This window comes from Dama dama, chromosome 22 (genome assembly GCF_033118175.1).
Source record: "Dama dama isolate Ldn47 chromosome 22, ASM3311817v1, whole genome shotgun sequence".
Taxonomy (NCBI): Eukaryota; Metazoa; Chordata; class Mammalia; order Artiodactyla; family Cervidae; genus Dama; species Dama dama.
In genome coordinates, this window is record NC_083702.1 from 14,587,011 (window position 1) to 14,614,865 (window position 27,855).

Here is a 27,855-nt window from a genome sequence, read left to right on the forward strand (position 1 = left end):
CTGGGGAATCCGGATGGGTAGATGGAGACACAGCAGGATCTAGGAATTCAGACAAGATCATGGAGCTCAGACACTCTCGCCCCCTCTTAGTCTTGCTTCGTTGACGGTTGACTTCATTCTGAAGAGAAGCTCTGCCCAGGAGTTAAGATGACCACTATCATCCCATCAAAAGTAGCAGTCTTCCTGCTAGTAGGAAAGCCTCAGAAGTAATTGGGTTTGAATCCATCACTGCGTCTGAGCTATTGGGGTCCTCCAGTCGGCCAGCCGGGATTACAAGCCCGCAGGGTGGTGGTGGCAATGCCATGGCTGAGGCTTCTCTAAGGCCACGTGGGTAGGGGATGACAGGATTCCTGAAGGCTGGAAGATGAGCAAACTACAGGACGTGTCCACTCATCCACCACCTGCCCTTCTAGTCTGCCAGCGTGAACTCATAGTCTGTATACGGTTGTAATTACAGTACAGATAAATGTGTGCAAAAGAAACACAAGATCATAACATCATAAACAACCTGGGGTATATACCTGGCTTCATAGTTTTCATTTTAATCACTGTGCAATAGTCCATGAAGGGAGACACTGGGTGATTGAAGCCATTGGGTTTGGGTGAGATCACCTGGGGAAGATGATTGAGAACATTAGAGGGTCAAGAGGGTCAAATCCTGGGATAGAAAAACATGTAAGGGGTCAAGGAGAGCCCCAGAGAGATGCAGAAAAATAGGGAACCTAGAAATCAGAGGAGGAGGAAGTTTCTAGAAGGAAGGATGGAGAATGTAAAATTGCTGGAGAACATATAATTCAGAAAGTGCTTCTAAGGTGGGGTGATATGGACGTTAAGTCAGAGCAGTGTCCTAACAGGTGACTTGCCCCACGTCCTCTAGCTGGAGAGGTACAGGACTGGCCACTGAACTCAGGTCCTCTGGACCTTTTTGGACCCCAAGAGTCTACAACCAAGGATAAAGGTGAGATGGACAGTTCTGGGGAGATAGGACAAGAAGTCAGGTCCTGGTAGCCTAATTTAAAGGATTTAGATTGGATGTTGAAAAATACATACATGGTTACAAAGGGCTGAAATAACTCTTGACAAACTGTGGCTTATTTAGGGACCCCTTTAAAGCAGGCCAGTCACAAGTCACTGATGGGTCTATGGGAAGTGCATATCCATAGACGACAGGCCCACCAGCGTTTGGCTGGGCGCTCAGGCAGGCAGTACTTTTACTCTGCCAGCCACTGGGCTCTTTTGAGAGAGTCTTCTTGAGACTGCTTCACCTTGTCCCATAGGGGCTTCCCAGGTCTCTAACCGACTAATTGGAAAAGACCCTGATGCTGGGAAAGATTGAAGGTGGGAGGAGAAGGGGACAAACAGGATAAGGTGGTTGGATGGCATCACCGACTCAATGGACGTGAGTTTAGGTAAACTCCTGGAGTTGGTGATGGACGGGGAGGCCTGACGTACCGCAGTCCATGGGGTTGCAAAGAGTCGGACATGACTGAGCAACTGAACTGACTGAGGTCTCACTAGTAGTAAGGAACTGGCCTGCAAACGCAGGAGACATGATGAGATGTGGGTTCGATCCCTGGGTTAGGAAGGTCCCGTGGAGTAGGAAATGGCAACCCACTCCAGGATTCTTGCCTGGGGAAATCCCATGGACAGAGAAGCCTGGTGGGCTACATGTAATTGCAAGAGTCAGATATGACTGTAGTGACTTAGCATGCATGCAATAGGTTAAATAATAAAGGACATTCTCCTTGAATTGACTCTCCTTGAAGAGTCAATTTTCCTTAATTGACCATAGCTACTATTGACTCTGTGCTCAAACTACTGCACAATTGCACTCATCTCACACACTAGTAAAGTAATGCTCAAAATTCTCCAAGCCAGGATTCAGCAATACGTAAACCGTGAACTTCCAGATGTTCAAGCTGGTTTTAGAAAAGGCAGAGGAACCAGAGATCAAATTGCCAATATCCGCTGGATCATCGAAAAAGAGAGTTCCAGAAAAACATCTATTTCTGCTTTATTGACTACGTCAAAGTCTTTGACTGTGTGGATCACAATAAACTGTGGAAAATTCTGAAAGAGATGGGAATACCAGACCATCTGACCTGCCTCTTGAGAAACCTGTGTGCAGGTCAGGAAGCAACAGTTAGAACTGGACACTGAACAACAGACTGGTTCCAAATAGGAAAAGGAATATGTTAAGGCTGTATAGTGTCACCCTGCTTATTTAACTTCTATGCAGAGTACATCATGAGAAACACTGGGCTGGATGAAGCACAAGCTGGAATCAAGATTGCCAGGAGAAATATCAATAACCTCAGATATGCAGATGACATCACCCTTATGGCAGAAAGTGAAGAGGAACTAAAAAGCCTCTTGATGAAAGTGAAAGAGGAGAGTGAAAAAGTTGGCTTAAAGCTCAACATTCAGAAAACTAAGATCATGGCATCTGGTCCCATCACTTCGTGGGAAACAGATGGGGAAACAGTGGAAAGAGTGTCAGACTTTATTTTGGGGGCTCCAAAAATCACTGCAGATGGTGACTGCAGCCATGAAATTAAAAGACGCTTACTCCTTGGAAGGAAAGTTATGACCAACCTAGATAGCATATTAAAAAGCAGAGACATTACTTTGCCAACAAAGGTCCGTCTAGTCAAGGCTATGGTTTTTCCAGTGGTCATGTATGAATGTGAGTTGGACTATAAAGAAAGCTGAGTGCCAAAAAATTGATGCTTTTGAACTGTGGTGTTGGAGAAGACGCTTAAGAGTCCCTTGGACTGCAAGGAGATCCAACCAGTCCATCCTAAGGGAGATCAGTCCTGGTTGTTCACTGGAAGGACTGACTCTGAAGCTGAAACTCCAATACTTTGGCCACCTGATGCGAAGAGTTGACTCATTGGAAAAGACTCTGATGCTGGGAAGGATTGGGGGCAGGAGGAGAAGGGGACGACAGAGGATGAGATGGCTGGATGGCATCACCAACTTGATGGACATGAGTCTGAGTAGACTCCAGGAGTTGGTGATGGACAGGGAGGCCTGGTGTGCTGCTATTCATGGGGTCGCAGACTCGGACAGGACTGAGCGACTGAACTGAACTGAACTATTGACAAAGAGTTGGACAGGACTGAGCGACTTAGCACACAGGCATTGGTCCCATTGGATCCTAAGGAAACCAAACACTCGGAGCCATTTATTTGTAATTTTTATTTTACGTCCTTGCTCGCATGGACAAGAATATCTGCAAAATCCAGGGACTAGCGCACGATGACGTGTCTTAGACGTGAGTGGTATGAAGATAATGTTGGGGCTCTGTGAGGAGGCGGGAGTGGGGGCCGCGGCAGTGAGGACGAAGGGCGGGGCGAGGGCGGGGCCCACTGCGGGAAGGAGGGGCGGCGGCGGGCCCCTATCACAGGTTCACCATCAGCCAGTCCAGCAGCTGCAGCCGTGTGACGTTGCCCACCGCCTCGTCCAGCTGTCGCTCCTTCTCGTACCGCAGCACCGACTGTAGAACCTTACCTACGCTGCACCCCTTTTCCAGGGCGGCTGCCGAGAGCTGAGGTAGCTGAGGGAGGGAAAGAAAGCGGTAGTCGAGGAGGCGGAGCATCCCACCTAAGGTCGGGCGGGGCCTTCAAGGCCAGAGAACAGGGGGCGGTCCCTAGCCGCGGGAGGGCCTCCAGGGAGATGCCGAGACTACTTCCAAAACTGGGACACTCGCTGGCTTGTCTGACAAAAGAAAGTGGGTTCCATCACCCTTCATTTAAACGACAACCCCCTGTCCGTGATATGGAAGATGTCCCACAAAGACTAAGACTTCCTGCTTCCAGTGGGTGTTTGGTCAATGGTGTTCTTGCCTTCTAAGGATTCTGAAGTTCTTAAGCTCAGTGTAACATCATAAAATGGGCTCCCATCACCATCCCTAGACCAACACGGACAGGAGAGAAAGAGCCGTAGGACAGTGTAGGTGCTGCTTTCTCAGCCCCATAGGCCAGAGAACCCTGGGATGATAGAGCAGGAAGGTGACTCAAAGATGCATTCAACCCCCATGAAAATGTTGCCCGGAGAGGTGACAGTTGTCAGTTATACAGTGCCAGAAATTAGCGGAGGCACTGCTCATACCCAAGTCTCTGAACTCTATGTTTAATCCTCTTCTCAAGCATAAAATGAGAAAGGCCCAAGCAAGTATTCTCATGAGCCCAGTATATTGCCATTCATCTGGAATCCGTGTGGCAACAAATGAACCAGCTTTCCATTTTGTGCGTTCTGCAACTGACTCTATGAAAAATTCAAAGGGCAGATTAACAGGCCAAATATCAGGTGCTTTTTCAGGGGAAATTCCAGGCAGAGACTGAAGTGCATAAGGATACTCTTGAAACAGATGGAAAGACAAGTCTCCGCAAAGAGGAGACAGAACGAAGACTCATTGTACAGCTAAACATGGTCATTGTACAGTTAAACAATAATACCAAATCCAAAGTGAAAACTAAATAGATGGAGATGAGTAAAGAAACCCAGGAAAACCGAAGACAGAGCAATAGAAATTAACCATATTGAACAGCATAAGAGATAGAATAAGCCTCGTTCAAAAAGATTGAGAGAATAATCAGAGTTCAGGGGCCTATGGGACAGTTCCAGAGGGTTTTACATTTAGACCTTAAAGAAGAAAAAGGGTAGTGCAGAAATATATTTAAAGAAATAATGCGAGGTCAACATGGCGGGCCGGCCAGCTGTTTCAGCATCAAGCAGGTGGCTGGAGGGTATTCGAAAATGGTATTACAACGCTGCCAGGTTCAATAAACTGGGCTTAATGCGAGATGACACAATACATGAGAATGACGATGTAAAAGAAGCCATAAGAAGGCTTCCTGAGAACCTGTATAACGACAGAGTGTTTCGCATTAAGAGAGCACTGGACCTCAGCATGAGGCAGCCGATCCTGCCTAAAGAGCAGTGGACAAAATATGAGGAGGATAAATTCTACCTTGAACCACATCTGAAAGAGGTTATTCGGGAAAGAAAAGAGAGAGAAGAATGGGCAAGGAAATAATTTAGTAGTCTAAATCTGTGGGTACAGCTGTTCTCAAGTATTTTTATGAAGTTGGTTAAACCTGAAGTGTACAATGTAGAACTATTTGGGCTGTAAATGTGTTACTTTAAATAAATATCATAATTATTGTTGGAAAAAAAAAAAGAAATAATGCATGAACGCTTCCCCAATTTGCTAACAGAAATATAGACAAATTCAAGAAGCATAGTGAACTTGAAATATGATGAACCCCCCTAATTCACCTCAAGACCTATCATCATCAAATTGCTGAAAACTAATACTTTGGCCACCTACTGTGAAGAGCTGAATCATTTGAAAAGACCCTGATGCTGGGAAAGATTGAGGGCAGGAGGAGAAGGGGACAACAGAGGATGAGATGGTTGGATGGCATCACCGACTTGATGGACATGAGTTTGGGTAAACTCCGGGAGTTGGTGATGGACAGGGAGGCCTGGCGTGCTGAGGTCCATGGGGTAGCAAAGAGTCAGACATGACTGAGCGACTGAACTGAACTGAAAGAAAAAGGGGAAAAGATCGAAAAGCAGCCAGTGACAAATGGCACATTATACGTAAGGGAACAACAATGCCAATGACAGCGAATTTCTCATCAAAAACCACAGAGGACAGAGGAGTGCAGCAGCACTTTTTAAGCACTAAAAGAAAAGAACTGTCAAACCAGAATTCTATGTCCAGCAAACATATGCCTCAGGAATGAAGGTCAAACAAAACTTCAGATTAAATTCAGAGAATTCATCACCAGAAAAATGCATTCTGTTTCCTTGCACAAAAGGAAAATGGTATCAGAAGGAAACTGGGAACATGAGGAGCAAACCAGCAACGACAGAAATGGTAAAAATCTCAGGATAAATGATGAACGATTTGCCTCCATTCTTTAAAATATGTTTTAGGGTTGAAAGCAAAAATAATATTGCCTAAGGATTTTAGGCAATAAAATTAAATAGATTTTAGGCAGCTAATTACATAAAATAACAGCAGCCTCAGGCAGAAGGGTGAAGGGCCCCATAGAGCAGGAAGATTTCTACATTCTAGGCTAAGTGGTCACTGTTGATTCTAAGTAGACTCTGACAAGTTAAGTATGTGGATTGTGGTACCCAGAGAAACCACTAAAAAACTATGCAAAGAGATATAGCAAAACACAACAGATAGATTAAAATGGAACACTGAGAAATGTTTAAAAATAATGCAAAAGAATACAATCAATGGAAAAACAAAAAGGAAAAGCAGACTAAACAGAACTAACTGTTTAATCACTGGGTGGGGAAGATCCCCTGGAGAAGGAAACGGCGACCCACTCCAGCATTCTTGCCTGTGGGGCGGCAAACAGTTGGACGACGACTGAGTGACTAACTCTTTCACTCGGCCTCTCCCTGCTGGGCTGCCCTCCTTTCCCAGTTGTGACAACAAAATACGTCTCCAGGCATGGCCACATGTCCCATAGGGGCGAGACTGCCTCCAATAGAGGACAGTGGAGTTAGGCAAAGATTTATTTGATATGACATCCCAAGTACAAGCAGTGAAGGTAAAAACTAAACTAGATGTCATCGTTAAGAACTTCTGCTCTTTGAAACACTCCAGTAAGTAAAAAAATAAGCTCCAGACTGAGAGAAAGTATTTGCAAAATATATATATATATATATATATATCTGGTGAAGGACTTGTATCCAGAATACATCAAGAATTCTTTTAACTTTCTAACAACCCAAAGTATGGGCAAAAGATTTACTATTTAAATAGACAACTCACCAAAGATTATATATGAATGGCTAATCAGCACATAAAAAGATGCTCAACATCTTTAGTCATTTTAATGTCAGTATGTCAAATTAAATCCACAGTCAAAACCCACTGTAACAGTTATAATTAAAAACAGAACAGAATAATGTTGATGAGGATATGGAGAAATTGAAATCAACAAAATTGCTGGTAGGAATATAAAATGGTACAGCCTCTTTGGAAAACAGTCCAACAGTTTCTTAAGAAATTATACTTACCATAAAGTGCAGCGGTTACACTCCTTGTCACCCAAGAGAAGTGAAAATGTATACAAAGACTTGTATGTGACTGTTCATAGAGGCATTAATCATAATAGCAAAATAATGGAAACAACCCCAATGTCTATTAATTGGTGAGTCGATAGAGAAAACATATACAAAGAAACTCTATATAGCAATAAAAGGAATGAACTGCTGACATATACTGCAACATGGATAAACCTCAAAAACCTTATGCTAATTGTGGAGAGCCAGATGTAAATGGCTACATGCTTTATGACTCCATCATTTTCTAAAATGAAAGGTACATCTGTAATGATAGAAAGCAGGTTGATGGTTACCAGTGGCTGGGGGTGAAACTGAGAAACATAGCTTAGAAAATTCTGAGACAGAGAAATAAGGAGTCTCTAGTCCTATCAGATATTAAGACATATGACAGAATTACAATAATTAAAGCAATATGCTACTAAAATAGTATTAAACTAGTAAGAACAGATGAATGACTCAATGGAATAGAAGCAGAAAGCCTAGGGAAAAAACAAAGACATATAGGTATCTGGAAAAAAATAAGACTGAATCCATATGTCACACCTTGTGTAAAAATGAATTCGAAATGGATCAAAGCCTTAAACATTTTTAAAAAAATCATAATTGTACTAGAAGAAAGAACACATGAGGAAGTTTTGTTTCTATCTTGTAGTGGAGAATGTTTTCCAAAATATGACACAAAATCTAGGAAAAATAAAAGATAAACTATCATATTTGACCATATAAACATTTAAAATACTTCTTCATGGCAAAAACAACAAAACGAAACACCAATCAAAAGTCAGATGATTAAAAAATCATATGTAATATCACAAAGACTATTTTCCTAGTATTATGTAAAACTCTCACAGATCCATAAGAAAAAGACCAAACAACCTAGCAGAAAAAAATGGGCAGAGTTTATAAACAAATGATTCATTCATGAAAAAGGAAATTCAAAAACGGCTCTTAGGAACTTCCCTGGTGGCCCAGTGGCTAAGACACTGAGCTCCCAAGGCAGTGAAGCTGGGTTCGATTCCTTGTCTGGGAACTAGATTCCACATGCCACAACTAAAAGTTCACAGAAAGGGCTCAGTGCAGCCAAATAAAGATTTTTAACAAACAAAAATGGCTCTTAAACACATTAAAAGATATTCACCTCATTCCTAAAAAGATAAGTGCAAAGTAAGGCAACATTTGGCAAAGACCAAAAGTTTGGCATGGACCGTAGGTTAGTTACTATGCGGGAAAGAGGTGATCTCATTTTATTTTAACAGGTGTGCGAATTGGTGCACCCTGGAGAAGGAAATGGCAATCCGTTCCAGTATTCCTGCCTGGGAAATCCCAGGGACAGAGAAGCCTGGTGGGCTACAGTCCATGGGGTTGCAAAGATTCAGACACGACTTAGCGACTGAACAACAAATATGTATTAACTTGTATGCTGCATAAGCATTTTTGGAAAGATAAACAAGAAATTGATCAGAATGGTTTTCTCCAGGGAGGGCAATGGAATGGGGAGATAAAAATGAGAAAAAGTCCTTAATTTTAATTATGCATCTTTTTTTTTTTTTTTTTTTGTGCCTTTGGATTTTGAAGTATGCACACATTACCTATTCAAAAATGGATATAGGGACTTCCATGGAGGTCCAATGGTTAAGACTCCTCACTGTCAATACAGACGGCCTGGGTTCCATCCCTGGCCAGGGAACCATGATCCCACATGCTGCAGGGCGTGACCAACAGTTTTTTAAAATAGATACAAATTTGTTTAAAGGAATTGAGCTCATGGATATGCCGGTATTAGCAGATTTAATCACCAGCATTAGCATGAAAATAGTTGCCTATATTAATTAAATCTCTTTCCAAAAAAAAAAACAAACAAAAAAAAACCACAACTCATATTTACATAGTTTCTTTGATGTATAAGCCATCCAACTTTTCTTAAAAATATGCTGCCGCTCAGGACAAATCTACTCACCAGGTGACATTTGCATGTGCTGTTGCCCATGTTTCTCACTCCTTTCCTTTAAGAAAATGTGTGTGTGTGTGTTTAAAAGGAAGCCTGCAAGTCTATTGTCTCATTCTAGAGAATTGTATCATAGACATTCTAATTAAAAATAATCTAAAACCAGAATGTATTGTGATTGTTACATAGGATGAAGTTGACTTAAAAGATTGTGTCAGAACAAATTCTATTTCACACACTGTACATGTGAAAGCTATGCTTCTTTTTAGATTTTTCATCAGTCTAAAGCTTTCCTGAATATTGGCTCCTCTGCTAATTGCAACTTATGAAAATAATTTGATGGCTTAGACAGTAAATAATCTGCCTGCAATGCAGGAGACCTGTGTTGGATCCCAGGGTTAGGGAGATCCCTTGGAGAAGGGAATGGCAACTCACTCCAGTATTCTTGCCTGGAGAATCTAATGGACAGAAGAGCCTGGCAGGCTAGAGTCCATGGGGTCACAAAGAGTCAGAAACAACTGAGTGACTAAGCACACACACAAAATAATTTGTTTTACAGGCTGGAAAAACAGTGAACAGACAGAACTTGCCAAGCAAGTACTCTTAGATATAAATCTAAGATTGGATCTCCATGTTCTGTCCTCTGGCCCAACGTGGAACAGGCACACAGATCAACTGGGGGTTTTGCTAAGGGTTCTGATTCAGTAGGTCAGGAGTGGATCCTGAGGTTCTGCACTTGCCAACGTGTTGGTGCACAGAGACGCAAGGAACGAGTCTACAGGGTACTGTTACTGCAAAAGGAGCAAGTCTACAGGAGAGAAGACAGTTTCTCGTTTAGGCTGAGTGTAGCCTATTCTGTGTGCAGTACAGTCCTGTGTCTTCCTGGTCATCAGATACACCAAGTAACCCAGTTACAAGCACTACTAACCCCATGCATCAAACAGAGAAAGCCTCTTCCTCCATATCCTCTGGTTTCTAAGAAGATGGATGCTTTTTATAATAACCCCAGCCTCTGGTGCCACCTCTTATTACTTAATTGGTAAATGCCATTGTTCCACTTCTCTTAATTGAGATGAAGTGATATTGAAAAAAAAAAAACAAAACACAACAAACCCTAAGAGAGAGTGTGTGTGTGTGTTGTGGGGATGGTCTCTTAATTTCCCCACATTAGCACGGAGCACCAACTATGTAAACCAAAGCTTCCCAGACTCAAAATTTCCCTTCCATGAGCAGTTCTGAGGGCTAAACTGGGAGAAGAAAGGAGGTAGAAAGCATACTTACCTTTATCAGTAAGAACAGTAATAAGCTGACTTTCTGTCTACCTTATTCTTTAGTCTTACTTATCAATTGATTCAGAACTTAGGGTGATGGGAAGAGGGATGCTATTTACTGAATCCCTTCAAATCCCCAATGGCTCCTAGATCACCAGCAAGGAGAGGTACAATAGGCTTGAAAATACCATGAATCTAGACCCTTCGCCCCCAGCCAACACATCCCTGGGACGCCTTCCAGCATCTCCTTCTCATTCTTTGGGCAAAGCCGTCCTACCCAGAGTTCAGTCTGAGCCCAGACCTTACTCTGATTCTTTCACCAACTCACTTGGAGGCTCCTTATTTGTGCATTCCCATCAAGATACACAGAGAAAAAGAGAAAAAAAATTGTATATCTTCTTTTCCCTTTGACACACCTCTTATTGGGCAAAATCTAGTTTTGATTTACCCATTGGCTTGGCTGTGAGTTTTGAGCTTCGAATGTTTACTGTTCCCATCCTACCCTTCTTGGGGCTACCTTCCCATTTGGAAAGAAAAGGCACTTAAAACCCTAATTAACCGTAATCAGTCTTCCCCAAGCCCCTGACTCTACTGCCTTACCTTCTCCTGGATTTCTTCATCGTCACTGGCCAAGTACAGAATCGGGATGTTGAGCTCAGAGGCGGCTACCCACTGAAGAACGGCTTGGAGCTGCTTGTTCTGCACTGTGTCGGTAAGGTTGTGGTTGTTGACGATCACCTTGGGTGCTGCACACCCTTCGGGGGGCTGTGCGGATAGACCCCTCAGTTCACTGTGGATAGCCTGGTAGGCATTCTGCAGGAGCGTCTCTGCCGTCCCTGTGCCCTTGGTGGATAAACACTCGTATAAACTCTCCGGGAAGGCTGACGTTGGCCTGCTGGCGTCCCCGGACTTGTCGTCTCCCAGTTCTGCCAACGGAGAGTCGCAGGACTTGGCAATGATGAGACACAACTTCATCACTGAGTCCATCAGATGGTCTACCATCTGCCCATTCATGTGGCCATCAAGCTGGTTAGCCACCATCTTGGTGAGCCCCGCAAAGGCACCCCCAGGCTCATCACATTCATTTGATTTGGTGGGAGAAGGGGTTACGGGTCTTTCACACTGGGGGCTGTTGTCTTCCTTGGTTGCCTTGGGATCACAGCTATGGTCGCTCTTGAAAATGGTCTCACTGAGCAAGTTCCGGATAAAGTTGAAGCAACTGCTCATTAGGTCCTTCTTTTCCACTTCTTCTGGGTCAGCTCCCACTTGGGGAGACCGGACGCTGGACTCATGGGAAACGGCTGAGGACTTAGTGGGATACAGGTTGGAGGTGCCAGCAGCTTCGAGGAAGCTCTGTGCATCCATGTTACCTCCCTGGGCCAGGTGGTACTGGATCAGAAGTAAGGCAGACACAATCAGGTCCTTGGCCCAGGAGTCTGAGTCGCACATAAAATTCTCAGGTTTTTCTGGGCACTGCACAGGGAGGCTGAAGTTGCAGGGGTCAAAAGGGCAGTGCAGGGGAAAGTCCGGCACAGGTTTATGCTGTCTGTTGGGAGTTACGAAGGGTAAACCCTGGAAGCATGCAGACAGGCCTTCCTTCTGCTGGCTGTTGTGCCACAGGGTCAGCCCCTCTTTGATAATGTGTTCCCCCAGAGTTTCCATACAGGACTTCTCAGGTTTAGGTGTGGGGGTGCATACTTTCTCCCTCACTTTACCTTCTGATTTCATGGAGGTGAAGTTGACGTTTCGGTGTTTAGGCTCACCCATCCCTTTCATAGAGATGAGGGAGTAACTTTCAGACTTATCCTTGGTTTTCCTGACTGTCTCAGGGGATTTCTTGGCAAATATCACCGAGTAGAGTTTCCCCAACATGGCGTCCATGATGTCTGTGGCCTTCTGGCTTCCATGAGAGAAGAAGCTTCTTTTCACGGCCGAGACAAAGTCCGTGTCCGTCATGAGGGTCCCCGTGACATTGTGGAGGTTCTTCATGAAGGAGTCGATGAGGTCGGAGACCACCTCTTTGGCGTGCTTGATCAGGACCCTCTTTAGCACGATGGTGGCAATGGTCGTGTCCTTCACCTGGATCTTCAGGGTCTTCATGATGGATACCATCATGTCGGACACCACGCTGTTGGCGTAGGTCATGATCCCTTGACTGACGGAAGCTGTGAAGTCATTGGGCCTTTCATGCCCTCTGAACATCTTTCTCTCCGCCGGTAAGGTCCTTCCTCCCTCTTTGGCATCGCCCGAGTTATGAGATTCAAACACTTCCTTGTAGAAGAAAGACTTCTTACAGTCAGGCCTGTCGTCTGGACCCCTGCCTCCCTTGGTGCTCTCCTTGATCTTCAAAGTGCTTTTGTATTTTAAATTTGGGGGGCTCTGTAATGTCCCCAAGGCTCTGTCACCAGAGCCCGGAGCCTTATCTGATGGGGTGTTTTTGGAGCACGCGGTGACGGTCTCATTTACCAGCTCCGACGCCACTTTGCTCAGGCTCTTGGTGGGTGGGGGCTCATCCCCCATGTACACTGACTGGTGGACACACCTGTTCTCAGAGCCGTCAATCCTCTCGTTGATCTCCTTGCGGGCCATGGCGATGACAAGATTTGTGAGGCGGTTGGCGTAGAAGGAGACTTCATCTATGGAGTTCCCATTGCCGGTGTGCATGCTGGGGCCCTGGTAGGGGTTCTCTCTGTGACTCATCTCAAAATGCAGCCTCCCTGGACTGCCCCTGGAGGTAGTGTTGTAATAGTCCACGCAGAATCCTTTGCGCGGGTCTCCTTGGCTGACCATTTCCCTGCCGAGCGATGATTCTCCCGGCTTGAACCTAACATCTTGGAATCCTGCTGTGCTTTTTTCCAGGTCTCTGCGGAGCCAGCTGAGCACTCTGATGGGATCGTGTGAGGCTTCCTTAAAAGCAGACAAGGACTCATCCGACTATAACAAAGTAAAGACACAGGATATTCAGGACAACCTCAAAGAGCAGTCACAAAAATGATCGCGCCTCTCACGTCTCAACTCCTCCATCAATCCAACAGATGGAAGCAACATTTACTGAGTGCTTACTATATATCAGCCTTCCCTAGTGGCTGTCAGTAAAGAATCCGCCTGCAATGCAGGAGACCGGAGTTCAACCCCTGGGGGGTCGGGAAGATCCCCTGGAGAAGAAAATGGCACCCCACTGCAGTAATCTTGCCTGGGAAATCCCATGGACAGAGGAGCTTTGGAGGGTTACAGTCCATGGGGTCACAAGGGTTGGACACGACTGACTGACTAAACCACCACCACCACCTACTATATATCAGGCACTGTTCTGAGTACTTTAAAATTAGGACCTCATTTAATATTATTCTGTGTGTGCACATGTGTGCTCAGTTCATGTCTTGACTCTACAAGCCCATGGACTGTAGCCCACCAGGCTCCTCTGCCTGGATTTCCCAGGCAAGATTATTGGAGTGGGTTGCCATCTCTTCCTCCAGCGGATCTTCCTAACCCAGGGATTGAACTCACATCTCCTGCATTGGCAGGCAGACTACCAGGGAGCCACCTAGAAAGCCACTATTATTCTGGCAATAAACTTAAATGCTAGCTTTCTTATTATCCACATTTTAACAGAAGAGGAAATTGAAGAACTGGCGGATTAAGTTAGTTACTTACCAGAGGTTACACAGCTAATCACTGATGGAGGAGGAGTTCCAACTGGACCAGTGACTCCTGGGCCCCTGCTCTCAGTCACCTCTAACAACATAGATCCTTAAGATCTGACCCTCGTCGGCTATAGAGTTCGAATTTGCACTAAATCAGATTTTGCATGTATTGCTATTAATTACTATTTTTATGGTTGAGCTGTTTTATTTAGGTCTCTTATGACAAGTATAGGGCTTCCCTGGTGGCTCAGACAGTAAAGAATCTGCCTGCAATGATGGAGACCCGGGTTCAATCCCTGAGTCAGGGAGATTCCCCTGGAGAATTGAATGGCAACCCACTCCAGTATTCTTGCTTGGAGAATCCCATGGACAGAAGAGCCTGGCAGGGTACAGTCCATGGGGTCACAAACAGTTGGACATGACTGAGCAAATAACACTTTCACTTTCATTACAAATATAGTTTTCAAAATATCAGAAACTTCAAGGACACTGGTGCATAATTAATCACTTTGCCGGGCTACACAAGCACAATCCTGATATGCTCAGTGGCTTCCAGTGGACCACTGGGGATGCTTAAGTCAAGAATCTGATTTGTACCTGAAGAATTAATATCTGTGGGACAATTTATTAGTTTTGAGTGAATGCAGAGTCTTTGGTGGATGCTAGTTCTGCTAAGCATAGGCACACATTTATGTGTTGACCTAATTTATAATCTTCACTTGAACATAGGCTAAAATAAGAATGTATGTGAAAGTGTCCTATTTACCATCAAATGTAAGGGATCACTGTAATGATTGGAGTTACGTCTCTCTGAGGATAACCACAAGTACTGCTCATCTTTAAAGAATAATTTGGCATTTTAAAAGAGGAAAGGGGGAGGTGGGAAGAATTGGGAGATTGAAATTGATGCATATACACTGTTGATAATATGTGTAAAATAGACAACTGACAGGAACATACTATACAGCACAGGGAACTCTACTTACTGCTCTGTGGTGACCTGAATGGGGAGAAAATCCAAAAGGGAGAGAGGGTGTGTGTATACACACACACATATATATGCACTAAGTGCTAAGTCACTTCGGTCTCATCTGACTCTTTGCGACCCTAAGGACTGTAGCCCTCCAGGCTCCTCTGTCCATGTGAGTCACCAGGCAAGAATACTGGAGTGGGTGGCCATTTCCTCCTCCAGGGGATCTTCCCCACCCAGGGATTGAACTCACGTCTCTTATGTCTCCTGCATCGGGAGGCAGGTTCTTTACCACTAGCGCCACCTGGGAAGCCCCATATACATATATACAGCATCTCACAGCTAACATGTGGTGGAGGACAGGATTCAAATCCAGTTCAGACTCTGAAATTGGCACTCTCCACCCCTACCGTCAACAGTCTACTGTAATGTCTGGATGACTTGGGAAGAAGACAAAAGCAGCTGGATCGCTACAGCCTGGTTTAAGCTGCTTGTGGGCCACAGAACTTGGTTCAAAGTCCTCTAGATTGTTCTCCTAATTTGAATAATAGCTACTATAAGGAAATTGGTACTCGAGTAGAAAACTATGCACAGTTTATAGCATACTCCTCCATGTTTTCTTGATTCTGATTCTCTTGGAAATACCCGATAACTCTTGAAACTATAGATAACTGTTAGCAATGCAGTATAATTCTTGTCTACACACATGTTAATTCTGACCAGGAAGGAATGATTGACTTTCTCTCCCACTTTGGAAGAGGTCAGTTTTGTTTCCATTTGCACAGTTCATTCCAATATTCCTGATCTACATACATGTCTTTTTTTCTTTTGGACTCTCCTTAGAACTGCACCATTAATGAATTAAATAAAATCTCATTAATGAGTTAAAATCTTTCACATGAGTCTATTTTATGTTCACCAGTTCAGTTCAGTTCATGTACTCAGTCGTATCTGACTCTTTGCAACCCCATGAACCGCAGCACGCCAGGCCTCCCTGTCCATCACCAACTCCCGGAGTTTACCCAAACTCATGTCCATTGTGTCGGTGATGCCATCCAACCATCTCATCCTCTTTCGTCCCCTTCTCCTCTTGCCCTCAATCTTTCCCAGCATCAGGGTCTTTTCAAATGAGTCAGCTCTCCGAATCAGGAGACCAAAGTATTAGAGTTTCAGCTTCAACATCAGTCCTTCCAATGAACACCCAGGACTAATCTCCTTTAGGATGGACTGGTTGGATCTCCTTGCAGTCCAAGGGACTCTCAAGAGTCTTCTGTAACACCACAGTTCAAAACATCAATTCTTTGGTGCTCAACTTTCATTATAGTCCAACTCTCACATCCATACATGACCACTGGAAAAACCATAGCCTTGACTAGATGGACCTTTGTTGGCAAAGTAATGTCTCTGCTTCTTAATATGCTGTCTAGGTTGGTCATAACTTTCCTTCCAAGGAGCAAGCGTCTTTTAATTTCATGGATGCAGTCACCATCTACAGTGATTTTGGAGCCCAGAAAAATAAAGTCAGCCACGGTTTCCACTGTTTCCCCATCTAGTTGCCATGAAGTGATGGAACTGGATGCCATGATCTTAGTTCTCCGAATGTTGAGCAGGAGAGTCATTATTTCACCTTTCTCTGAAAATGATCTTTTAACAGTTTTGCAAATCTTTGTCAAGATGTCCAACAGATGTCCCAGTCGGAAGGAGAAGGGTTCTTTAACCTCTGGACAAGTGAGTTTAGTTTTCTATCTCTGATCCTAAGACTCAGCACAGAGTCTGTGCCAGTCATTCATTACTGTCTCTCAAGTCCAAGTCTACCCTTTTTAGTCTTGCTTTGTGACTCTGGGGCTGGGCCCTTTAAACATTTCCTCTTGGGTGGCTGGCTTTGTTGGCAGAGGGTGCTGCAGGGGTGCCACCTGGTCATCACGGGAGGGGCTTCCCTTCTGGCCACCTGTGCCGTCTGGCAAGTGTCTTGAGCACCACTGGGATGCAGGTTGCTGTCCTGCTATAGGGCATGCTCTCCAAGGAGATCTGAAGCAGCCTTGGTTGAGGACAAAGGGACTTTGTGAGCCTTAACTTTCTTCCCTGTTCACTGTTTCATCCTAGGGTATTAGCTGTTTCTGCATTCACTGCTTCTGGATCTCTTATTGGAGTCCTCTTTCACAGCTTTTAGTAGTTAACTTAGTTAAATATGTCTTACTGAGTAGTTTTTTAGTATTAAATTCCTGATTTGGTTTCCCTTTTCTGATGGGACTCTGACTTAACAGTACCTGATACTGGTAAGTGTGGAATAAATGTTTGTTGAATGATGAGGGCAGAACAACAATATCACTTAGATGAGTTTATAATTCTAAGAATTTTGAGGCATCCTACACATCTATAAACTTAGAATATTTCTGTTTGAGTCTCTTTCTATTAGAAGACCAAAGTTTTCCAACTGTTATACATTTTTTTTTCATTAACTGTGGCATATTTATCCTACTAAATATCACATTATAGGATTTTTAACCCCCCCAAAATTATAGATGGATTTTTTTTTATTCTAAAGGAGTTAATCTTCCCCCCAAGAATTTCATCTTCAAAAATAAGAGGTGGTGGGACTTCCCTGGCGGTCCAGTGGTTAAGATACTGCGCTTCCACTGTAGGGGGCATGGGTCTGATACCCGGTCAGGGAACTAATTCTTTTTGGTAATTACCCATAATGTTTCACATAACAAAAATAATAAACCTGCTTGTTGTTGTTGTTGCTTAGTTGCTCAGTCGTGCCCAACTCTTTGTGACCCCATGCTGCATGCAGGATGGCCAAAAATACGAAGGAAAAAACAGAGGTGGCGGTGGAGAGAATAAGCCTACTCTTAATGGCACTCCACATATTCCTAACTCCGTATGTATAAGGAGGCTGACCCTTACCATTTTCCAGTCTTGGGGTTGGCTGTCTCCGGGGGAATAGATGTCAACTTTGCATACTCCATTTTGGCTTTGTAACCAGTCAACCCTATCCGACATCTGGAAGTAGAAAAAAGGAGAAGGATCATCAAAAGGGCTAGTTTCATGGAAGTGAGGAGTAATAAGACAAATGACTGAGATGAGGAAAACAAGAGTGATGCTCTCCATAGACAACTGTCCTGAGAGTTACTTCAGATCCACTTAACTCTGGACCTCTGCATTCTCAGCTCCAAACCACAGAAAGATTTCCTTAGAACATGTATCTCTAGTGCAAGGCCAGAGGCTGGTGTCTTCTAGAGGTGCTTAATACAGATTTGCTCATGAACGAACCTGAGCATATTCTGTGTCCTGGCTTGACCACCCTTTCACATCTTGGATTTTCAGTATATGCTCGAAACTCAACTTGATCAAAAAAGAATTAACTGACTTTTCCCTCTCTGCTCTTGCCCCACCAACTTTTCTAAGTAATGCAGGCTTCTTTGTAATTGATTTCTAGAGGACTAACTTACTTATATTAGCAATAAGTCTAGGATGGCTTGCTTAAGAATAATCCCTCTTCCAGTTAGTCAAAAGTCCTGGGGGAATTCTCAGCCTCCATGGTTCCACCAAACTTCTGAATGGCAAGAGAAGGGAGATGTCTTATGCACCAGCCAAAGGGCCTTGGAGGTAGTGATGTCCTGGCTGATGTTTTTCATAACCCTCCCAACTCCTTGCTCTATTTCCTAATTTCTGTCATGGCACCACCATCTACCTGGTCTTCCGGAAAGCTGATCTTTATTTTACATGTATTCTTCCATCCCAAGCCTTCCTCTAGCTACTGTTTCTCTCTTTTCTTATTTGTAGTCATTTTTCTTGAAATAATTGCTTATGCTTACTGCTTTCACTACTTCACCTCACCAGTGAGCACCAACCCCTAATCCATGGGGGATTAGACTGTGGGCTTAGTCTTATCGACTTTCTGCAACACTGCATCTTATCTGATAGTTCTTGAAAATGTGACTAATTATCATACTTGTCCACCGATAACCTACAAGTATGAGAAGCTTCTCTTTGCCCTCTTTTGTCAAGTCAGAATTCCATTATCAGGCTTCCTCATTGAAGTTTCCTTTCTTTTGTTGTAAGTGTTGCTTAGGCCTATATTTCTCAATAAACAAGGTGGAATGAGATGGCCATTTTTTTCTCCTCAGTGCCCCTATACATCTTTGTGAATAGACACACATATTTATATCTTGTTTTTAACAGATACACTGGCTTAAAATTCTGTGAAAATAAAGTTTAAAAGCTTATCCTAAATTTTAAACAGTGAAATTATGTAAATAATTGCTTGAAATAAATGGAGCATTATACATGATTCAATGTGTGGTTAATTGGAAATATTTGCTTTAAAGGAATTTAGGTTTTATTTGTGGAGGGTAGACATCTCTCCCCACAAGCAAAACCAACACAACTCAAACACAGATTATACAAAATTTAAACTTATTTATATGTGGGTTTCCAGGTGGCTCAGTAGTAAAAAAAAAAAAAAAATCCAGTTCAATCCCTGGATTGGGAAGATCCCTTGGGGAAGGAAATAGCAACCCACTGTGGTATTTTTGCCTGAGAAATCCCATGGATGGAGGAACCTGGTGGGCTACAGTCCATGGGGTGGCAAAGAGTTGAACACGGCTGAGTGACTGAACAACAACATTAAGTAGGTTTATTATTTTTGTTGCACAAAACATAGGTAATTATTAAAAAGAAAATATAAGATCTTTCCGGAGAAGGCAATGGCACCCCACTCCAGTACTCTTGCCTGGAAAATCCCATGGATGGAGGAGCCTGGTAGGCTGCAGTTCATGGGGTCAGGATAAGTCAGACACGACTGAGTGACTTCACTTTCACTTTTCACTTTCATGCATTGGAGAAGGAAATGGCAACCCACTCCAGTGTTCTTGCCTGGAGAATCCCAGGGACAGGGGAGCCTGGTAGGCTGCCATCTATGGGGTCACACAGAGTCGGATACAACTGAAGTGACTTAGCAGCAGTAGCATAAGATCTTTCAAGAGCTATCTGTTCACGCTCCCAAAAGGATGTGGACTTGTTTTTATACCCCAATCACTAACTTAGGTCACTGATCTGGGGAAAGAGCTTCTTTCACTCTTCCTAACACTATGATACAATAGATTCCTTGAACAAGCCATGGGTTTTACATGGTGATTAGACCTTAGAAGGATCTTGCTTAAAAGCACTGAATCAACTATTTTAAAATACCGAATCTGAGAGACTAATCCTCAGAGAACCTTATTTCACTGGTTTTAGAGTTTGGAAACAAGTGGATAAAACTTTCTTTTTTCCTTTTTAATATTTATTTGACTGCACCAGGTCTTGGGCTTCCCAGGTAACTCAGTGGTAAAGAATCTTCCTGCCAAACAGAAGCAACAGGAGACATGGGTTTGATCCTTGGGTCGGGAAGATCTGGAGGAGGGAATGGCAACCCACTACAGTATTCTTGCCTGGAAAATCCCATGGACAGAGGAGCCTGGAGGGATACAGTCCATGGGGTCACAAAGAGTCAGACACAACTGCAGCGACTGAGTATGCATGCACACACCAGGTCCTTGTTGCCACATGTGGAATCTAATTCCCTGGCCAGGGATCAAACCCAGGCCCCCTGCATCAGGAGCCCAGAATCTTGGCCACTGGACCACCAGGGAAGTCCCAGCATTGAATTTCTTAAAAGCTCCTTGGGTGATTCTAACAGACACCTAGAATTGAAAATCCCTGGGCTTATATGGAGAGATCCTCTCTGCAACAGACTTGACAGCTCCAGAAATACAATTGTTTATTCTTTAAAACATTTTTTTCTGAGATTTTGCAAGCTTCTTGGTACCTTATTTTAATGTTTTTTTAAACCCCTAACAATGAAGTTTTTACTGTCTATGAAGTTAAACCTTGTTTTGCCTCTCAGCAGCTCATTGTTTTATGTAAATATTCATATGCTTGAATCATCACCATGAATAAAGAAATGGAAGGCACTGTTCCTTGGCCAAAGAAACAAAAGACTTAGAAACAGGTTGCCTAGATTGTTGACAGTGCAAATCTCTTAATCTCCGATTTACATTTCATCTTAATGAATGACTTCTAATGGAACATGATGATGTCAATAGGATCTACTGATTTATTTAGGCTACAGGCTCAGTTGCTCAGTCGTGTCTGACTCTTTGCAACCCCATGGACCTCAGCCCACCAGGCTTCTCTGTCCATGGGATTTCCCAGGCAAGAACACTGGAGTGGGTTGCCATGCCCTCCTCCAGGGGATCTTCCTGACCCAGGGATCGAACCCGCATCTCTTTTGTCTCCTGCATTGGCAGGCAGATTCTTTACCACTAGTGCCACTTGGAGAGCCCTATTTAGGCTACACTGAACAATTAAAAAGCAGGGATGAAAACGAAGAACAGAAAGTAGGGAAGTTGTGTGGTCACTTACTCTTACTGAGGACAGGTTCTGAGATATGAGGAAAGCTCTGGATTAATTTCTTGTTGTCTTCACTATTCTTAAGTTTACCCACCTCTCCTTCCATGAAATATAAGGAATCTGCAATGGAAAGACAAAAATAAAAATGACTAATATTACCTATGAACTTTATTGCTCTCATTACCAAATGATTTTGACCTATTTTCACATATGATATGCAAATGATGAGCACAAAATGATATTCACATTCCAAGTACAGATATCATTCTTGCAGTCTCGTGGTTCCTACATGACAATAAGAGAGTCATTTCCTAGGCAGGTTGATAAGAAGTCCAGGGGTCCCCAAGGAGTGAGGGGTCTGGAATTCTCAAGGAGGAAGAAAGGACAAACTTTTTTTCCCTCTACATTCCTTAGGAGTATATAACAATAATGTATCCTGCTTGAGGACAGTCTCTGGAAAAAACCTTCTGGCTAATCCTGTTATCTTAAAATGTAAATTATGGGAGTAGGTCTAGTGAGGTCTTTACAACCTCCAGACATTCTTTTGATTCATTGTAATAACTAATTGGAGAGTATATAACTCCATTGCTAACACTAGCAAGGCGGTACTCTTTCTGCCCCTTCTGATGTCTATGTCAGAAGCTTTCTCTATCCCTTTTATACTTTAATAAAACTCTATTTCACAAAAGCTCTGAGCGATCAAGCCTTGTCTCTGGCCCTGGATTGAATTCTTCTCCTCCGGAGGCCAAGAATCCCAGCGTCTTTTTGTGGTTCAGCAACAGCCTTTCAACAACAAGGGTTTTATTATCTGACCAATTATTTCTGAAATGACTATTATTATTCTCCACTTTCCAGTCATTGGCAGACAGACTTATTTAACAACAAGGACACTGGAAATTTTTAGCCTAATCTGAAACTTCGTTTGAATAGGAAGTCAGAAGTTCAGTAGCTAGAATGGAGAGTAAGTGCCCTGAGCGCATGGATCTCAAAACACTTTCTAAGTTCTCCTCTGAGGATTCAGGGGAAATGAGTCCTTTTGTGGCAAAGGGAATTCACAATTAATGTCAAAACCAGCTTCCAGATCAATTATCTTCCTTATAATTGTCTGCTGAGTGAATAAATATATGAATACTGCCTATTGCTAATTCTGGATAGCTCAATTTTTCTTTCTTAAACTGGAGAATCTGAGAAAAAATAAATGACTTGCTCAAGTCTGATAGGGTGGTAAGGCTTTCACAAAGCTTGAATCCTTTTGAGAATATGCTCACCCCAGAGACTTACTGAAGGTATAAATATTTGTCCAATGATTTATTAACGGATCTCCTATCCCAATAATAAAAATGAATCAATTATCTCAAAAGTGCTCTTATACTTATTTCACACTTACTCGTTACATAGATTCAGCAAACACTTCCACCTACATACGTCCAGAGGTTTTTATTCTATTTTCTATATCCTCTGCATGTTTGTTTGCATCCATGAAGTTTGTTTTAGACTTTAAATTCCCTAAATTGTCCTGGATAACAGTGTATATAACAAGGTACTTAAATGCCATTTGATGGTAGTGGCATTCAGACTTCTAAATATGTATACATGTCTCATAATGAAATGGAAAAGAGAGAAGGAAAATCTAGAGATTTGAGTTAATGAATGGATTCATCCATTTCCTAACTTCAAAGTGGGTGAGTGATATCCTGGAATTAAATGGAAAATAAATGAGACAAACGATGCTGTTATCTATTAACTTTGATGAGGAAAGAAGGCTAACTATACACAATGTGAAGATAAATGGACCTTGGGAATCATTTGTTGTAACATTCTCATTTTAAAGATAAGGAAACTGACACCCATAAAGGGACTATTAAAAGCAATCAATATATTCATTGAAATAGTTACAGCTCTGCAGGTTAACCTTCTGGAAGCTAAGAATTTTTCTTATGGCCAATAGGGGGACCCAATTGAACAATAGGACTGACCTAAAATGTTCCTTTAAAATGTCAATGTGATTATCACCTCAGTGATAACTGAGGAGCGCAAACCATGAATGCCAGCCAGGGAGGCATAAATAATAGAGGGGCTTGGATATGGAGCTGTATCCCAGACCCCGGAGTTCCATCTCAGGACATGTTTCCTGTGTTCATCATAAGCAAGAGCTCCTGTTTACTCAAGATTCCTAAGCTCGCAGAAATACTCAAATTACAGGCAGTGTATGTGAAGCCTTTGCAGAGTTGAGATGTATCTGATCAAGTTTTAAAATTTACTAGACCACTTTTTATTACTGATTTTAAAAAGGAAGAATATATTCTGTTTTATTTTTCTCTCATTCTCTTTCTCTAAATGCGAAGCATACAGTAGACACTCCATAAATTTGGCTGTTGATGAAATCAGTCTCATGTGATTTTGTTTAAATTAAGGATTAGAAGACTGTGAGCCTGTGTGTGTGTGTGTATATCTTTTTCTCAGTGGTACCATTCAGTGTAAAGCTTTCCTGTGATTTCCTATATTTTCACTTCCCCTTGTTAATAACTTCTCTCTCCATTGCCCTGTTAGTACAGACGTTTTCTCCACATAGCTATATGAATTCTGCCTCGCTCTAGTTCTCTGTTGTCTAGCCAAGGAGTCGGAAATAAGACAGGATGAAAGTGGATGAGAATTGGGACTCAGAGCAATACTAATCTGATTTTGCTATCAGAGCACTGGAAAAAATCAAACAAAAAAAAACAGACAAAAAAATCTACCCCACCCCCAACATTTGGAATAGCCCACACATGAACAGGAAAAGTCAGCAGGTAGTCAAGCTTCCAGTCACATCATGAAATTGAAAAGCAGATGCCCTCATGTCTGCAAAAGTATGGCCAAGGAGATCTAGTCCATCTGAAACAAAATTAAAACTTTTAACAGCAAAGATGGTAAGTAGCTACCATCTACTATCATTGTGCTGAAGGAGAGGCTCATTTATTTCCAGAAGATTCTGACATGACATTAACTGGGACAAGAGGGAGGTGAGGTTGAATATTAAGTTACCCATTCCTTGTCACTGAATTCTCCGTTTTAACCACAGAAGATCAGAAAACAGGCTGTCTCATCAGTCCAGTGGGATCTCCTACCTCTGCAGCACTGGAAGAGTGAACCACAGAAGACTCCAGAAGATACTTTTAAAGTCAACAAAGATGCTGGGATGTTCGTGCTCAGCTCAAGATCTTGTTTCCTCCCCCAGACTTCCATGTACCTCCCCCTTGCTGGGACTGGAAAGTGACATCAGAATCACAGCTGGTGATATCACTGCTTCTATAGCAACAGTGGTGACACTATCAGAAACTGAGCGATCATCAGACAAGGGGAGGGGTGAAGATACACTGCAAGTCCCTGATGCTTAGTTTGGAAGAACTGGGCTTGCTTTCTCCAGACTGATTTTCTTGTTTAAGTGTCTAATTTTTGGTAGGGAATATGGGAGGGGGAAGGGGCTTCCCAGTTTGGCTCAGTGGTAAAGAATCCACCTACCAATGCAGAAGACCCAGGCTCCATCCCTGTGTCGGGAAAATACCCTAGAGAAGAGAATGGCAACCCACTCCAGTAGTCTTGACTGGGAAATCCCATGGATAAAGGATTCTGGCAGGTTACAATCCATGGAGTCACAAAGAGTTGGACATGACTGAGCACACACACATAGGAGAGGGGTATGCATAGTTTATGCCAAGGGATTCCACTAAAAAGAACAATAAGTATTAGGTATTATCACATCCAGATGGGTGCAGAGAAAAAAGAATTGAGGGTCTACTAAATTTTTATGCAAAGCCCATGGAATCACTTCATTCTGTGGGATCCAGCTTGGACTCAATTATGAGCCTCCTTCATTAAAAAAACATTCTGAGATAGTTTGCTAAACTGACCACATCTGGGTTAGAATAAATCTGAGGTCAGAGATATAGTAGCACTACAACTCTTGACCCGAGAAACAGTACTGAGATTAATTGGGTCAAGAGTATGTAGTTGGCAAATTTCTAGGCTTGAGGAGACTTTGTTAATCGTACATTCTCTTTGGAATGTTATAATAACTTAGGTATGCTTAATGACTCTCTGAGCAAGGCTATATGATAAAGATTAAAATTGTTAATGAATTTAAAAATGACGTACTGGTTTATTACAAGCTTCCTTCAACAAAGTGATGTATCGATGACCTTTTATGTTTCAGTTTCTTTACCTTTAAAAGAAATTGGGTTTGTTCTCTTAAGAACCCTTCCAGCTCTGACGTTCTGTGATCTTATGTGTTTGTTCAGACGCTCAGTCACGTCCCAATTCTTTGGGACCCCTTGGACTGTAGTCCGCCAGGCTCCTCTGTCCATAGGATTTTCCAGGCAAGGATACTGGAGTGGGTTGCCCTTTCCTCCTCCAGGGGATCTTCCCAACCCAGGGATCGAACCTGAGTCTCTTGTATCTCCTGCATTGGCAGGTAGATTCTTTATCACGGCACTAAGATCCCTTCCAGCTCTAACAGTCTATGATCTTGACACTTGAGTGGTATGTAAACAGAGAGCATGTACACGGGTATGACACTTTGTAGCTGACAAGGCACCTTCACATCCATGTCATCTGATCCTCACAGTAACGTTTTGAGGAAACAGGACAGGTGTTCTTTCGCCTGTTTGCCAGGTGCAGAATCTTTTTTTAAAATTTTTATTTTCTTAACACCAAGAACATTTTGTATTGGGTTATAGCCGATTAACACTATGATAGTTTCAGGTGAATAGTGAAGGGACTCAGCCATACACATACATGTACCCATTCTTCCCCAAACAGCCCTCCCGTTCAGGGAGGTGGGTGTAGAACCTCACCCAGGTCACCACACATACCTGGTAGGCTAGAACTGGGCTCTAATATTCTGATTTTTAAGTCGATGATCTTTCAACAGTATCATGCCACTTGGAAACTAGTATTGAGCATACATGGCACTGTTTGACTTGGAGATGAAACATAGTTGACAATAGTACACAGGTGTTAGGATTGTGACTGATGACAGTGGGATCTGTCAATTTACCAGAACCAGGAAACTGTTTCTATTCATATGGACTCCAAAATCAAATATTAGCAAAATGTAAGTGCTAAGTGAACACAGGATGAGGTCACAAAATCTGAGTGCAGCATTAGGAAACATCTTTGATATAATCAAGTTACTTTCCTCTTCCAATTCACTTGGTAAGATGACAGGTCAGTAAGTGGTGGGGGTGAGGCAGAATGGGACCAACCAACCTTGCAAACCTAGTAACAAGCCACTCCCACTCACTTCATGTCTTTTGTTCATCCTAGCAAGGCACACTCCTTTCTTCCTGAAAACACAAAGCACTGAAGAAATGACCAAGTCTGAAAAGATTCCCCCAAAGGAGCTTGTTTTCTGATATGCCCTAGGTAGATGTCTCAGGACATGTTGCTGATCGCTGTTCTTATTCCGGAATTTTGAGAGGCTGCCACGAAAAAAGGATTTAAAAACCCAAGTCTTCATCTTCTCTTTCTGGAATTTCGGCAAGCTCTAGATACTACTTTTTAGAACAATGCAAACTCCCAAGGATCCACAATTAAAAGACTATTACACACCCGTTGCTCTAGAGAGAGCCACCTTGAGTTTCTTCCTAGAAAAATGTGCAGATGGCGTGTGCGAACCATGTGTCACGTCCGACTTTGCGACCCCATGGACTGTAGCCCACCAGGATCCTCTATCCATGGGGATTCTCCAGGCAAGAATACTGGAGTGGGTTGCCATTTCCTCCTTCAGGGGAGCTTCTCCAACCCAGGGATCAAACCTGTGTCTCCTACAGGTCTCCTGCATTGCAGGCGGATTCTCTACCGCTGAGCCGCCGGGGAAGCCCTACTAAATTTTACAGGACATTTCGGGAGGTTCACAGACTTCCGGAAGCCCGCTCCTGGGTCAGAGTCCAAGTTAAAAATCCCTGGATTCATGTCGGGTGGTGAGATAAGAGCTTTGGTAAATCATAGTACTTAAAACACAGGTGGAATGATACAGCACGTCAGAGAAGTCGTCTCCGAGGTCACCCACGAGCAGAGACTTGAGCTCGTCTCAGGCCGCAGGAAAAGGGAACAGCAAGAGCCAAGGCCCCGGGGGACGGAACGTGCTCTTCGGATTCCACGAACGCATCTTTCCTCAGGTGTATTTCTCTCCCTCACCTTTTCTCTCCGCGTCCCCGCCCCCTCCAGTCCCCGAGTCCCCGGCTCTCTCCTGGAAAAGCTTCCAGGGCTCAAGGGCCGCCCCAGCGGACACTTTCAGGGAGCGATGAACTGAGAGTTGGGGAAGCTGGACTGCTGCCCTTGATTCGGTCTGTGGTTTATTCTGAACTTCAGGTTCCTAGAAACTCCGACGCCATCTTTACGGTCAGCTCCTGACATGGAACTCCGATCTCAAGACTCCTCTCTTTTCTCCCCTTTCCTCCGGGTCTCCCTCAAATCTCTCAACCCCTTCCCGCGGTTTCCTACGCGCTCTTCTGAGCCACCGTCGACCCCACCCTCGGACCCGCCCAG

At 43.3% G+C, this 27,855-nt stretch overlaps 2 protein-coding genes across 5 annotated transcripts; one reads left to right on the forward strand and one right to left on the reverse strand.

The window, feature by feature from the left end:
* Positions 1 to 3,218: 3,218 nt before the first annotated feature.
* On the reverse strand, positions 3,219 to 27,833 carry AKAP3 (A-kinase anchoring protein 3). 4 transcript variants are annotated; one of them, XM_061124736.1, is made up of 5 exons: positions 26,917 to 27,833; positions 21,340 to 21,447; positions 17,839 to 17,934; positions 10,918 to 13,251; positions 3,219 to 3,559 (listed from the first exon to the last, which is right to left on the reverse strand). In XM_061124736.1, the coding sequence occupies exons 3-5, from the start codon at positions 17,932 to 17,934 to the stop codon at positions 3,404 to 3,406; spliced, it is 2,586 nt and encodes an 861-aa protein (XP_060980719.1). In that variant the 5' UTR covers positions 21,340 to 21,447; positions 26,917 to 27,833; the 3' UTR covers positions 3,219 to 3,403. The 4 variants fall into 4 exon arrangements, with proteins under 4 accessions (XP_060980719.1, XP_060980718.1, XP_060980717.1 ...); XM_061124735.1 differs by having other exon boundaries at positions 26,609 to 27,833; XM_061124734.1 differs by having other exon boundaries at positions 26,178 to 27,833.
* Positions 4,675 to 5,160, forward strand: LOC133043236 (cytochrome b-c1 complex subunit 7-like). The gene has a single exon (XM_061124062.1). The coding sequence runs from the start codon at positions 4,706 to 4,708 to the stop codon at positions 5,039 to 5,041; it is 336 nt and encodes a 111-aa protein (XP_060980045.1). The 5' UTR covers positions 4,675 to 4,705; the 3' UTR covers positions 5,042 to 5,160.
* Positions 27,834 to 27,855: the final 22 nt, after the last annotated feature.